General features: G+C 35.2%; 2 protein-coding genes across 25 annotated transcripts in view; one reads left to right on the forward strand and one right to left on the reverse strand.

Moving 5' to 3' along the window:
- GIN1 (gypsy retrotransposon integrase 1) overlaps positions 1–14,161 on the reverse strand; it is a 28,651-nt gene extending 14,490 nt beyond the window's left edge. The window contains exons 1-5 of one of the 4 annotated variants that reach the window (XM_019940765.3): positions 14,063–14,144; positions 6,499–6,567; positions 4,533–4,678; positions 2,711–2,904; positions 794–1,099 (exon numbers count right to left, since the gene is read on the reverse strand). In XM_019940765.3, coding sequence (XP_019796324.1) covers positions 794–1,099; positions 2,711–2,904; positions 4,533–4,678; positions 6,499–6,509 — 657 coding nt within the window. In that variant the 5' untranslated portion in view covers positions 6,510–6,567; positions 14,063–14,144. Of the gene's footprint in view, positions 1–793; positions 1,100–2,710; positions 2,905–4,532; positions 4,679–6,498; positions 6,568–14,062 lie in introns of those variants that run through there. The other 3 variants (XM_004313208.4, XM_019940766.3, XM_019940767.3) reach the window with 3 other exon arrangements.
- Positions 14,162–14,208: 47 nt separating this feature from the next.
- The window catches only part of PPIP5K2 (diphosphoinositol pentakisphosphate kinase 2), a 75,647-nt gene continuing 75,223 nt past the window's right edge, over positions 14,209–14,632 (forward strand). For 19 of the 21 annotated variants that reach the window (XM_073802357.1, XM_073802360.1, XM_073802361.1 and 16 more), the window contains exon 1: positions 14,338–14,492. Coding sequence is in view for 1 of the 21 variants with exons in the window: in XM_073802367.1 (XP_073658468.1) it covers positions 14,393–14,492 (100 nt within the window). In the remaining 20 variants the exon portion in view is untranslated. Of the gene's footprint in view, positions 14,544–14,632 lie in introns of all 21 variants that reach the window. The other 2 variants (XM_073802367.1, XM_073802358.1) reach the window with 2 other exon arrangements.

Below are 14,632 nucleotides of genomic sequence, written 5' to 3' on the forward strand. Positions count from 1 at the left end.
TCCATGAGCCTTTTGTCTGCTGATTTTGCTTTGTATCCTTTAGTTATAATAAATCTTAGCCATAGTATGAACATCTGCTGAGTCCTCCTAGTGAATTATAAAACCTGGAGATAACCTTAGGGACCCCTTGGCACAAGCCCTAACTATTTGATAAGTATCATTTTAGGTATTTCTTTTGGACTGAGATATGAAAGGTGCCGTGAACCTAGACAGTCTGGTTATTTTCTTACACCAGTACCCTGTCAATTATAAAAATTTAATAATATGCCTTAAGTATAGTAGTTATATTCCTTTTTTAGAATTTTTGTATGTATTCCTGTCCACTTACTCTTTCAGGTTAACTTTAATGCGGATAAAGGCCAGGGCAAGGGAAAATGCTCCCTCCTTTTTAATGCTGATTAGAAATACATTAACATATAAATTAATTTTGATTTGGGAAAAATTGGTATCTTTCAATATTGAATTTCTCATTCACAAGCATGACTGTATTTCTCCATTTAGTCAATTCTCCCTCTACATATCAATCACAGAATTTTTAAGCTAGAAGCAAAAAAAGACTCTTTGGTCCAACCTCCTCATTTTACTTTGAAGAAAACTAAAGACAGGTTTACAATTACTTAGTGGCAGAGTAACTATTAAAATCCTTAATTTCCAGTCCAACTACCTTTGTACTATACAATATTAAACCTCTATATCTGTAGGAATTTTCTAAACTTATTAAGTACCATATAAGTTGTGCTGCTCACTGAAAGGTGAGTAAAATATGCTCCTAGATCTAACTAGTTTGTCTTACCTGATGAATGAACTCATCTCTTTGGTCCATTATTATTTTCTGAGGAGGTCCATATAAGAAAAATATATTGATAATAGCTTTAGAAATTTCTGATGCTGAAACATCACAAAGAGGCAAAATCACAACCCATTTTGTGAACAAATCTGTCATGATTATAGCATATACATGACTTCTGCTGCTTGTATGAAAAGGGCCCATCAGATCAACAGTAACTATACTCCATGGATTCTCCACTTTGAGAAGATGCTGTTTAGGTGCTAGAATAACCGTATTTTTTGCCACTTGGCAATGCTGACAAGCATATACCTATAAAACAGGCATACAATAAAGAAAAGGTATACAAATGTTAATATATTCAATATAATAAAAGCAGTCTTATAAATCTGAACTTTGAAATGGTTGATAGGTACTTTGTGTTTTGAAGGAGAAACTTTTGGACTATTCTCATAATAGAATAAAACCTATTCAGAATATAAGCAAATATTACTTGCTACTACTATTCAATGACTGCCTTAAGGGTTTTTATTCACATGGAACATAATTCTGGTTTACAATCAATAAATATTTATTAAATGAATAGATCTTAAAACATGTTTGCTATAATTTTAAATCAGTATGTGAGTATATAATTTCTATAAGCAAAAAAAATTTTTCTTTTAAAGTTATCACTCTACTGAGTTCATTCATTCATGTATGCAATAATATTCATTAAAATATAACTTTATTCAAACAATATTTATAGATGCCAGAAATTCCACTAGGTCCTGGAAAAAGAGAATGAACAAAAACAAAGCCCATGCTGTCATGGAGCTTTCATTTGTGTGAGATGAGATCAATTGATCAACATATGGATGGTGCCATTGTTCAACATATTTCTGGAATTACACTTTGGAAACTACTTTCAAACCAAGTCCTGAACAAAATTTTTAAACCAGTCTTTTTGCTTTATAGTTACTTTTGATCAAAATTTTTATTTTCTAGTTTTTCTAACTTAAACTAATTCTCATCACAAATTACCTTATTTCCCAAAATCATTTTTCAAATGATAAAGATGTGACAAAGATTTCACTGAATGTCTGTAAAGGAATGTGTGGCAGGTTCTAAAGGCAAATACAAAAACTGAGGTCTTTGGAATACCTGCACAGACTCACAAATGATACTTAGTTAAATTAAATGTTGTGTTAATTCTTTATGCCTGAAATGACAGTCTTTTTAATGCACTATTACGATTATAAACGGGTTCTCACATACATACTAAGGAATTTCTATCATTTGCTATATGGAGCACACTAGAAAGAGTAGGGATCAACTGACCTAGCAGCAAGAATCCCAGAACTCCTAGGTGAATTTTCTATTAGAAGAAGTTGAGGTCCTAATGGGTTATAAAGTTACAAAACTCAGACTAATTTCATTATCTTCACAACTTGATTTTGCAATTAGTTGGTTTGGTGTTTCTGCCATATTTGACATTTTCTATGTCAAGACAATATACGGACAAAAGAGGAGACACACATAGGGCCTGACTTATAATGAACATATTCTCCTCTCAAGAAAAGATTGTATGACTGCCATCACAGAGGTAATGATTAATTTTTGGTCAAAGAAATTTCAGCCCCATTTAAATTCTGCCTACACAAGATAGTTCAATGATGAAAATCTGGTTCTAGATAATCTATCTAAACAGAGTATTTTCAAATATTTAAATAATGCTTTGTTCTAGTTCAAATTATATTTCAGTGATTTTAAAGAAGATTTTTGAAGGGAAATAAAACTCTCTTTAAATGTTTTGCAGAAAAACTACCCAGACAAAAAGTACTTAATGAGAAGTGATATCTAGAGTTAATCTGGAGCAAACATGAATTTTGGATATATACTACAAAGACATTATTCAAAATATTCTAAATACATAAGCCATACCCACTGTTTGACATCATTGGTCACAGAAGTCCAATAGTAGCTGGATTCCACTAGAGTAAGGGTTCTGGATATGCCATGATGGGCTCCAGTGTCATTTTCATGGCATTCTCTTAGGACTTTCTTTTTTTCTTCTTCTGAAACAATTACCAAACGATTTTGTTTTCTGTCTTTTCCGACATAAAACAGCTTTTTTTCTGAAATAAAAAAATACCAAAAAGATATAATTGAAATTTTTAGATATCTATATAGTTTTAAGATAATCATAGCCTTATCTTCAAACCATGAGGTTTTTTTTGTTAAATCCTTTTCCCTCTAATATAGAATATTTGTGATGATGCTACCATACAATCTGAAAGGTCCTCAGCTGTTACACTTACTAATAGATATGTAGAACTAGCCGCTATAGTTTTGTAGCTATCAACACAAGTAGGGCTAGCTTGTTCACCAAAGCACATGGTAAATATGGGAGTATAAAATTATCTTCTATGGGAGTAATCAAACTAGAAAAATACTTGCAGCAGGCACCTCCTAAAAAAGGCAGGAATTAGCAAATAAATTATGTACAGATAAGCAACTTCTGGAATAGAATTTTCCAAAATAGCATTTCATCATAGCTGTATTTTTGTAAGCAACCACCTCTCTTAAGTTTTTCAGGATTTGGGTAGGAAATAGGGTTCATAAAGCCAAGAAAGTGGGCAAACCTTAATCCTCAGGGCAGTTGTTTTCCTTTGGAGACACCTGGAAAGAGTCTACGGCTGGGAAGTAATCAGGGCAGGAAGAGAATAGCTAATTCTCCAGTGTGGATGAGTAGCTATTCAAACTCCAAAATACACCAGTAAGCTATTAGTGTGCTTAATTAAGCACATGCTGAGTGGAACATTCCTTACTTGAATTAGAAAGTAAGCAACTTAAGGGCAGGAGTTATCTATCTTATTCATCAACATGTTCCCAAGGCCTAAAATGTGACTGGCACACAGGAGGAACTCAGTAAACATTTGTTGCATAAATGATTAAATAAATGAATGAATGAATCCTCTTTAGTCTAAGATGTAATAGGTATGCCTGTTCTTAAGCTTAAGGGAGTTACTGGAAGGGGTGTACACAGGGAAAAATAAGCAGGTATTTATTTATTATCTTAGAATTTTCTTGACCTGCTTTGAGAAAAGCCTGATTCTGTACCTACAGGCAAAATTCCCATTAATAGTACCAACATTCATTTAGTCATCTGGTGATTGTACGTCTTTGCTTATCTCATCCCAAACTTCTCTTCCCCTTTGGAGGAGGAAGAGAAAGGGGAAAATTATCATAACCTTTCAAGATAAATATTCTACTGTCTTTCAAATATTTAATTCATTCAGGGGGATTAGGAGTTCAAAAATAAATATGATCCTGAGACTATTTAATGGCACTGAGAGGGAGGAACCACAGAAATAAGTAGAGTAAGTTAACTTTGTCAACATTTTCAATATTAGGCATCAAATAAGTTCTTCATTGAGAGTGACACGAATGTTTACAAGTGTACCACTAGAGTAGGAATCACCTGAGGACAAAAGCAGGTGACATTAATTTAGGTAAGTGTTTTGTTTTGTTCATGGTATCATTTTCTGTCTACGATTTAAAATGCCCTTTTCACGCTTACTGGCCTTCAGTTAGCTTCAATGTGAGTTTTATTTTGCTTTTGACTGAATGGCATTATCAATTTAAATGGTAATTGTTAAGCAACGACCAATTACTACAGAAATTCTCAGGATTCCACAAGGAATTACATATGGAGAAACATCTATATAAACTCTATACTAAAAATTGGGGGCATTAATTTTACCTTTGAAGGCAAATTTTTTTGCTGCTCTTCTTATGCCACTTCTCTCACTAGGCAGTGTAGTTGGATGATATTCACCAATTCGTTTATAATATGCAATCTGTTTAAGATGAAGGTCACCATTTTTTCCACTACGAACCATCATGAACCTAGGTAAAAGGTATTTAAAGATATAATTTAAATGATAAACTAATTCAGTTGCTATTTCAGTTTAGCCTTCTGTCATATTTCTGCTTACATGTGAACTGAACATTCCCGGAATATTATCTGTGTCAGAGATAATTGTAGTACAGAAAAGTGTGTGATGTAGATGAACTAAAATATTCAAATGCTATTTTTGAGACACAACATGACACATTATCTCGTCTCTTTCCCTGTGAAAAGAAATACTGAAAAATTTCCACATACTGGGAAAAAAGGAAATGACAAGCACACTTCAAAGTTTTGCTTAAAGTCTCTATTACCATCAACTGAAATGTTACTTAACATAGGATAGTTCTGTTATGTGACATTTGAACAAATGACAGCTTATAAGAGGGAAAATGTAATTTTATATTACTTCTAAATATATTCATGGTCATTGCAAAATGCAAAAAATTCTCAAATCATTTATGAGAAAGATACATTTTAGAAATGTTCAAATGATAAATGGCAATGAAGATATTTCGCTATGCTAGATCTCATACACTCTTCTGAACTACATGTAAGCTAATTTTTCTTGAATAGAAATGACTTTTGTTCTGTGTGTACTTTCCCTATGTTATAAAGAAAAATCTGGCTGGACTGGCCAAAACAAAACTTCTCTATTTTAGACCTAAGCCATATGGAAAACCATTACTACATTCAAAAAAAAAACCTTTCCCTCATATTTTCAGTCAAAACAAACTATTCTGCGCTGGTTATTTTGTTTGCCACCATTCCCGCTGATCCAGATACATGTTTGGCCTTTCTCTCCCTGCTGCTGTACCCTTGCAGACTGACCCTTGCAGACTGCATTTATAGTTTTCTGGTTGGACTTGTCCAATGGGAGATACGAGCAGGCAAATCAGATGGCAGAAGAAAGAGGTCAGGATGTTTATTTCCCGGCTCCTTCCTTGGTTTAAGCTGCAACCCTCTACAATCATAGCTCCTGTCAGGAAGCCCATCTTCTGTGTCTCTAGTTCTCACTGGAAGTCTGTAACAACATTTCTTCTTGCTGCTTCAGCCCTAGAGGTGGTTGCTATTTTCTGCTGTTGCTAGTCTCCAGGTGCCATCTTGGTTTCTTTGACCCTTTCCATCATATGTTTATAAACAGGAACTTCATTAAATTTTCTTTAAAATCCTAGCAGAGTATATCTTCTGTTTCCTGCTAGAACTATAATTGATACAAATGCTTAAAATTCTGAATTTCCAAAAACAATATAGATGTTTACTGACCACTAGAAGATGCAGGGATAAGGCTACAAGAAAATATTACTGCAGAGAGAGTGTTAGAACAAAGCAGAATAGACCATGCTTATAAACTATGGCTTAAAAAGCTTATTAAGTCTCTTTCCCAATGATACAGCACTTTGCACATTTAATAACCATCTTTCCGATCTTTTCATAACTTTGGGATATCAGTACGCCATTTTAAAAGCAAAGGTTCTGCAAAGCTAATTCTCTCCTATCATAACCTAAAAAACAGGTCAATTATCTCTATAAAACAATTAGCTTATTCTAAGTTTAATTCACTTTCCATTAAATACATAAATTTTTTTTCATTTTATAATAAATGGTTGTACCCCTAAATCAAACAAATGTACCTTATCACAGTTTCTAAAACATCTCAAAAATGAATGGATCAGATTTTAAGACCATCTATGAAACTACAGTAAATCAGACAGTGAAGTACTGGCATAAGCTAATACTTATGGATAGACAAACAGGTCACTGAAATAGAATAGGGAGTCCAGAATTAAATCCACATGTATGCAGTCAATTAACTTACAACAAAGGCATCAATACGATGTGGGAAGAGATGGTCTTTTCGATAAATGATGCTGAAGCAATTGGATATCTGTATCAGAAAAAAAAATTAATATTGACCACCTACCTACATCATGAACAAAAGTAATTCCAGACAAATCATAAACCTAAAAGTGAAAAGTAAACTATAAAACTTCTGGAAGGAAACACAGAAGAAGATCTTCAAAACCTTGGGATAAGCAAAGATTTCTTAAACAGGACACAAAAAGCACTATTCATAAAAGAAAAAAATTATAACATGTTGGATTTCATTAAAATCAAAACTTGTTCATCAAAAGACCATTAAGAAGGGAAAGGGTAATCCACAGATTGGGAGAAGATATCTTTAATGTATATATATCTCATGAAAGACTCATACCCAGCATATATAATTAACTACTACAAAATCAAGAAGAAAAGGATAAAACTCAATACAAAAAAATGGGGAGGGGCTTCCCTGGTGGCGCAGTGGTTGAGAGTCCGCCTGCCGATGCAGGGGACACGGCTTCGTGTCCCATTCGGGAAGATCCCACGTGCCATGGGCTAGGCCCGTGAGCCATGGCCGCTGAGCCTGCGCGTCTGGAGCCTGTGCTCGGCAAGGGAGAGGCCACAACAGTGAGAGGCCCGCGTACCGCAAAAAAAAAAAGGGGGGGGAAATCTTACATTTCAAAGAAGTGAATATCCAAATGGTTAATAAGCAAGTGAAAATGTGCTCAACATCATTACCCCTAGGGCAATGCAAATTAAAGCCAAAATGATTTACAACTACACACTATTAAAAAGGCTAAATTTAAAAACAGAGACAACACCAGGGGTTGTGAGGACAGGTAACCGAAACTCATACACTGTTTGTGGAAGTGTAAAATGGTACAGCCACCTTGGAAAACGGACAGTTTCTTCTAAAGCTAAACATGTTTACCCTAAGGACTTGGCAATTCTATTTTTAAGTTTATATCCTAGTGAAATGAGTATATGAGTATCAGAAGACATGTATAAAAATTTTCATAGATGTTATATAGTCATAATACCCCTAACTGGAAACAGTAAAGGCATCAAGAGGTTTTACCCTGTGTATACTCAGTCCTTGCCCTATAGACACTTCTGTTGTTTTCCAGTTCCGTGTTGCTCTAAATCTCAGTGCTTTTCAAACTAACTGTGAAATCTGTGACAATAGACCCCTTGATGCCTGTATTTTCATGTCATCCTATCTACAGCCTTTCCTCTGCCAAAAGATTCTGTGGCAAACTTACACCCTTCATCAATTTTCAATTTAGGAAGACTTGTGTGGTTTTAAGTATGGAATATAGACTGTCAGTCTACCTATCCATTTGCCTGCCTGTCATTCTAGCTCTGTATTATTAATAATTCTCCTTAACTCTTAAAAAATCAACCAAAAAACAGGCAAAAATCATTTTTCTCTGTCTTATTTTCATCTCTAGGATACACTGACGCAAGCTCTTCCAAGTCCAAGAGATAGAAGGACCCGTCCTTTCTTAGTTTACATTAAATCATTATGGTCTATATTCTGTAAAATTTATAATATATTATAAATGACCCCAAATTCTTGTTTTCCCTTAATGGCTTTTGGGACCACCAATGTTCTAAATCATAAAAGAAAACGTTAAAACATCCCAGCCTAGCCACTGGGAGCATGGTACCTGTAGGAGGATGAAATTTATTTTAAAAAGGTAAAATCCTTTGTTACCTCCATTTCAGAGACCAGTAAAGGTTGCAAAATTTCCTGAAGGACAGTAAAAAGAAAAGGGGAGAAGCCTTTTCAGGCCTCTAAAAAGCCCGCAGGAGCAAAAGACCAAACTCTCACACCTCAAAGGAAGTACAGGTCCTAAAACACAGAGGTTTATCCCAGGGGATACAAGGATTCTTCAATGTACGCAAATCAATCAATGTGGTACACCATACTAAAACGCAGAGGGATGTGGGTAATTGCAACTGGTAGAAAAAAATTGGCCATTGGAAAACATGAACGTCTGCATAAAGCACAGTGATGTCTATATCTTGCCCTTATACTTAAAAACCTCTCTCTTCTAAGTTCCCACCATACCCCTCCCATTTCCCTTCTCCTGGGTATCTTAGTCCATATGGGTTGCTATGGTAATTTATTATAGACTAGGTGGCTTAATAATAACAAACATTTGTTTCTGATAATTCTAGAGGCTGGGAAGTTCAAGAACAATCTGGTGGATTCGGTGTCTGGTAACAGCTTGCTTCCTGGTTCATAAATGGCATCTTTCCTATGTCCTCACATGGTAGAAGGGGTTCAGGAGCTCTCTGAGCTCTCTCTTATAAAGACACTTAACCCATTCTTGAGAGTTCTACCCTCAGGATCTAATCATCTACCAAAGATGCCACCTACTAATACCATCACATTAGGGGTTAGAATTTCAACACATGAATTTTGGGGGGACACAAACATTGTCTATAGCATTGAGGTAACTATAGTTACTTACTAATGGCATGCCTGCACCTCTGGTCAGTGTACAATTTCTCAAACCTTGGAATTAGATTAGACACTGCCACCCTCATTTCTTCTTCCGTACTGATTTTCGTACAGTATCTGCATTATTACCACAGCAAACATCCAAAAACCAGTCTTGCAAAGATATAAAAAAAAGGAATGTAGTGTGACCTAATGTTGAAACTGTGAACTAGTGGTCCACAAGGGATATGATAGATGTTGAATACACCTGTGTTTCCTTTGAAAGTTTACAGTGTTTCATGGCACCCTGTGAATTCACTATGATGCGCTAGGAAGCCTTGGCACACAGCTTGACAATTCAGAGTTAAGGCATTTAACAAGTGAATACAAATTGGATTTATTAAGTTAAATTTTTGGATGTTAAAAGGTTGTAGACTGATAACACTGATATTTATAAATTATAGGTCGCTCAGAGGTACAGACTAAAAGTTTTCGACATTCCTTTAACTGGAATCAAAAAAACCCGGCAGATGACAATGCTAATACTAAGTTCTCTAAGTGTATAACAAAAAGCACCTATCAGGTCAATTCCATATATCTCTTTTCTAAGCACTTCCTAAATAAAGAAAAAAGGCAAGAGGTAATTTCACAGAAGAAAAAGGTTTCTTATTTCATTTTCTCTTTGTAAAATTAATTTTTACACTTCTTAAAACATACACATCATTCTTGATGATGTGTACTTCTAACTTCCAAAAAGTTCAGGAAATAAGGCTTTCTAATTTGAAAGACCAATCATTATTAACAGGAGAGTTAGTTTATTTCATTATTTCTATTCTTTTGCATCTTTCACACAATTATAATATAGCAAAGGATATTAAAATACATTTAATCTTCAAGAAGTAGGGAAAGATGAACAGATTTTTGAAAACTTAAATATACCACATCACACACTGAAAAATTAGATCTTGACTAAAGAACACATTAATATAGCAGCAAAAGGAAGCCCAGTGCCTGTGATTCAATATCCCATTTTCCAGATAAGAAAAAAGACTTCAAGTGGTTAATTCAGATTGAAATTGACTGGTAAATTATAATACTCAACAATGGAAGTAAATTATTCCTTTCTGAAACAGCATTTAAAAATTCCCATATAGGCTTCTGCCTAGAATGCAGAAAGCTGGAAAAAAAAAAGTCACTCCTACCCTAACAATGAGAAAAGAACTGGATAAGTTCACTAAGATGTCAGTTCTCCACAAACTGATCTATAGAATCAATGCAATGCAATCAGAAACCCAACAAGCTCTTTTGTAGGAACTGACAAGCTGATTCTAAAATTGATATGGAAAACCAAAGGACTCAGAATAGCTAAAGCAAGTTTGAAAAACAAGAATATAGTTGAAAAATTTTACATTACCTGGTTTCAAGACTTACTTTAATGTTATAGTAATCAAAACTGTGTGGTACTGGCAAAATGACAGCCATTGATCTACAGAACAGAATAGAGTGTCCAGAAATATAGCCACACAGAAATGGTGTTTACTTATTTTTGACATAGGTGCCAAGGTAATTCAATAGAGAAAGAATAATATTTATAACAAATGATGCTGGAGCAACTAACTAAACATCCATATGAAAAAACATGAATCTCAACTCATACCTTGCACCATATGAAGAAATTAAAATTATTCACGATGGTCACAGACCTAAATGTAACACCTAAAGTTACAGAACTTCTAGAAGACAACAAAAAAGAAAATTTTTGTGAGCTTAGGTTAGGCAATGACTCTCAGATAACAAACAGAAAGAACCCCATAAAAGAAAAAATTAAAACTTCTGTTTTAATTTAAGAAAATAGAGAAATCACAGCCCAGAGAAAGTATTTGCAGTACACGTATATAATGAAAAACCTGGGTCCAGAATTTATAAAGAATTCTCAAAGCTCAATAATAAGAAAACAAACAATCCAATTTTTAAAATGGGCAAAAGGTGTGAACAGACACTTCATCAAAGAAGACATGGTTAGCAAATAAAAACATGGAAAGATGTTCAACACCATTAGACAACAAAAACGCAAATTAAAACCACAATGAGATACCACTACAAATCCACCAAAATGGCAAAAAACAACAAAAACAAACAAAACCTGGCAATACTAAGTACTACCAAGCATGAAAAGCATTGCTGGTAAGAATAAAAAATGGTGTAAACATGTTGGAAAACAGTTTTAACCCAAGAGAAATGAAAGTATATGTTCACACAAAAATGTGTATGTGAATGTTTCTAGAAGCTTTATTCATAACAGCCAAAACCTGAATACAATCCAGAAGTTCATCAACAGGTGAATGGATAAACAAACTGTGGTAGATCCACACAGTGGAATACCACTCAGCAAAAAGGAACTACAAATACATTTAACAATAGAGAGGAATCTCAAAATCATTGTGTTAAGTGAAAGCAGACACAAAAGGCTACATACATACTATACGCCAGTCTTTTTATGACATCTGGAAAAGCCAAAACTATAAAGAGAGGAAACAATTTTTTGAACTGATTTTTGAAAAATAACTACAAAAGCAGATTTTAAAAATAATAGCAAACATTTATACAGCACTTTACTGTGATGATCCTCACAACATGCTATGGAACAGGTACTAGTTTTACATCTGTTTTAGAGATAAGAAAATGGAGGTTCAGAGAGATCATCCACTTTACTCAAGGCAACACAGTTAGTGAATGCATCCATTGACTTAAATTTAAACCTTGGTCTCTGTTGCTTCAAATTTCATGGTCCGTCCCCTGACACACACTAATTTAATTATTTGTCATCCTCAGCTTTCATAATACTTGGTTCAGGCCTCTGCTAGAAAAGTTATAAAGTGATTTTTGTAATAAATAATTTAGGTTATAAATGAGGAATGAGAAGGTCTTGTTAGTTTTTAATGTTTCACATAGTATTCAGGACACAGTGGACATTCAACTATTTGTAAATGAGTAAGAATTACTTGCATTTCCTGACAGGAGAGGTAGCATTGAATTTAAAAAGAGCACACGTTCCAAAGGTGACTATTATTTCACTTCAGCAAACATTACTTCACTTGCATGTATTGATATATGGTACTACAAGTAGGGCCTGTCTAAGAAGGTACGGCTTTTAGGAGTCAGAATTTCTAGCATGTGACAGTTACCTGTCTCAGTATCCATGTTTGACAAAAAGGAAATAATACTTACCTTTCCTTTTTCACAATTATGAAGATCAATGGGATAATTATGAATTTGAAAAGTCCTTTGCAAATGGTAACGCAATATATAATTACTGTTAAAATGTTTTAAGTATTATTATCATCCATATAAAACTGTTCAAAGTAGCAAAGAACTTTCTTGTCTCAAAACCTTTATCTTCAAGGAAAAAAAGATTTTAAAATCTCGTTCCTTTCATTAATGGAACGAGATTAATGTTACACAGCAATGTTTATTTATGTTTTACTGCTAAACACGAAACCCAGAAGAATCAAGAGTTGTATACTTTATAATGAGTTTATAGTCTAATTGGGTTCACAAGTTTGTGGTTCTGGCACTAAAGACAGATGACAAGGAGAAATAGAAAACGAATAAGAAAGAAAAATCAGTTCACAAAAAGTATAGTCCTCTAAGTGGAAGGTTAAAAGTTTCCTGCTAATGTTTGCTATTTATATATAGGTATAACTTAAAGAACTAATAGTTTTTTCCTTTTCAAAAGAAATATTTGGTCCCTAGAAACCATCCAATGGAATAGTTAATATGAGCAAATGGCTTTAGGCTATAATACTCAGAACAAAGATAAATATCTTCCTAGTCCCAAATATTATTAAACAAAGGTATCATTTACAAGGGAGAATTAAGTGGTTTGAGTTATAAACACGAAGATTACATTACACCTTTTTTGGATATGCTCATATTTTCAAGAATTCTTAAAAAAAATAATTACTCATGTATTAAAATATGTAGGGATGAGAAAAGGCAGTACAGGTGTCTTATTACAAATCCTAATTGAGGAACTGTCAGGATCAAATTTGGTTGAGCTTTTTACACTATGTCCCTGGTACAACATTAGATGAAATCAATGAATACTTATTGTAGGTGTAAATACTTATTACTTGATTCCTTTAATAATTTTATCTTGTGTGTGCAATAAAGGCAGTTAGGTACCACTTTAAATAAAATTAGGATTTAACTGTGTTTCACCAAGGGCAAAACCCAATTTAAGCTTCTAAAGGTTATAATACGCATATGTCCCAACTTTAAAACTTAAAATCTGTAATATTTCGATAAACATATTTACTTGGGATCATTAATTTTACTTCTGAATTATTCTATTATAATCTCTGAAAAACTGGAAGTGCACAATTTTATGTAACGAAAACGACTGGGAAATCTAATTACACAATACACTTCCCTATAATCTGCTTCACTTCAACGTGCAAATTCATTTAACAAAAACGCCTTCATCTCCATATGCATAAACATGAAGCCACATGTGATAAATGAATTTAAATTTTAAAAATTATTTCTCTACTTTGGTTCAGAAACGCTCATTTAAAGAACATCCACAGAGATAGTAATTTTCCTTTAAAACAACAGGGCAAGATTCTCCCTTAAACTCGCATTTCTCCCCGCCACAGGAGATTTTAATCTGGGGCAAAAGATTAAATGACAACTATGATAAAGTAAGGAGGAGAATTCTTTACTGTCAGCCAAAGGCAGCACTCAACTTCTGAATTTGCTACTCTGAGGGAGCATTTCCAGAGTTTGGGTTACTCGTTAACTAATTCTTAAGGGCAAAGTCCAGGTAATTTAGCGTAGGCAAGAAAACGACCAATAAGTAAAAGTCGGTCACACGCAGAAAGCACCTCCCTAGGCCCGACAACGGAACACGTCCCTTTCCTGCTCAGCTGTCGCGGGCATCGCAACGCCCAAGCAAGGCCCTCCCGCTCCAAGGGCGCCTGCGCAATCTCCACAAAGTCAATTAAACCCTTCTTTAAACTAGTTGACGCGAATGGTTTTGAAATTACTGTCAGCTCACGCCTCATTTTAAAAAATCATCAAGTGTGAACACACCAAAACGACCACTCACCGAAGTGGTCCTAAACGCAAGCGTCAAGATTTAAGCGTCCTCTCGCGATTTATGTGGTGCTGCCGGAAGCGGAACTACCCGTGTGGTTAAGAGAGGAGTGTTTACGGGGGCCTCGGAGCTTCGGTCACAAAAGGTTAGGGCGGATCGTTTGGTTCTTGCCGGAAATCGTTCCGCCCGGTGAGGTTTCAGTGTGAGACCCGAGGCGGGAGGGGAAGAGGCGTGACCAGGGTTCGGCGAGGTGTAGTGTTGCCTACAGTATCTCTCTGTGGCCTTCCAGCTGCTATTGAAGAGAGAAGACCCAGGTTCAAGCTAACAGCTGGAGTCTCTTTGATGAACACCTCAGTTCTGTCCCGGGGATTAAAGGGGAAACCGAGGCCTGAATGGGCGTGGTCATTTCCTGCAGTTCGCGTGACGACCGCAGCCGTGGCAGGTGCGGGCCCAGTGACCGAAGGAATCAAGATGTGGAACCTGGTCCCCCGAGGTTTGCGGCAGCTGCTGGGCAGTTGTTTTGTCTCCTGCTGCGCTCTGGGGGAGACTAGACACGCGCTCCTCCTAGGGGCATGTGCCAGC

The sequence above is a fragment of the Tursiops truncatus genome, chromosome 3, assembly GCF_011762595.2.
Source record: "Tursiops truncatus isolate mTurTru1 chromosome 3, mTurTru1.mat.Y, whole genome shotgun sequence".
NCBI classification, from domain to species: Eukaryota; Metazoa; Chordata; class Mammalia; order Artiodactyla; family Delphinidae; genus Tursiops; species Tursiops truncatus.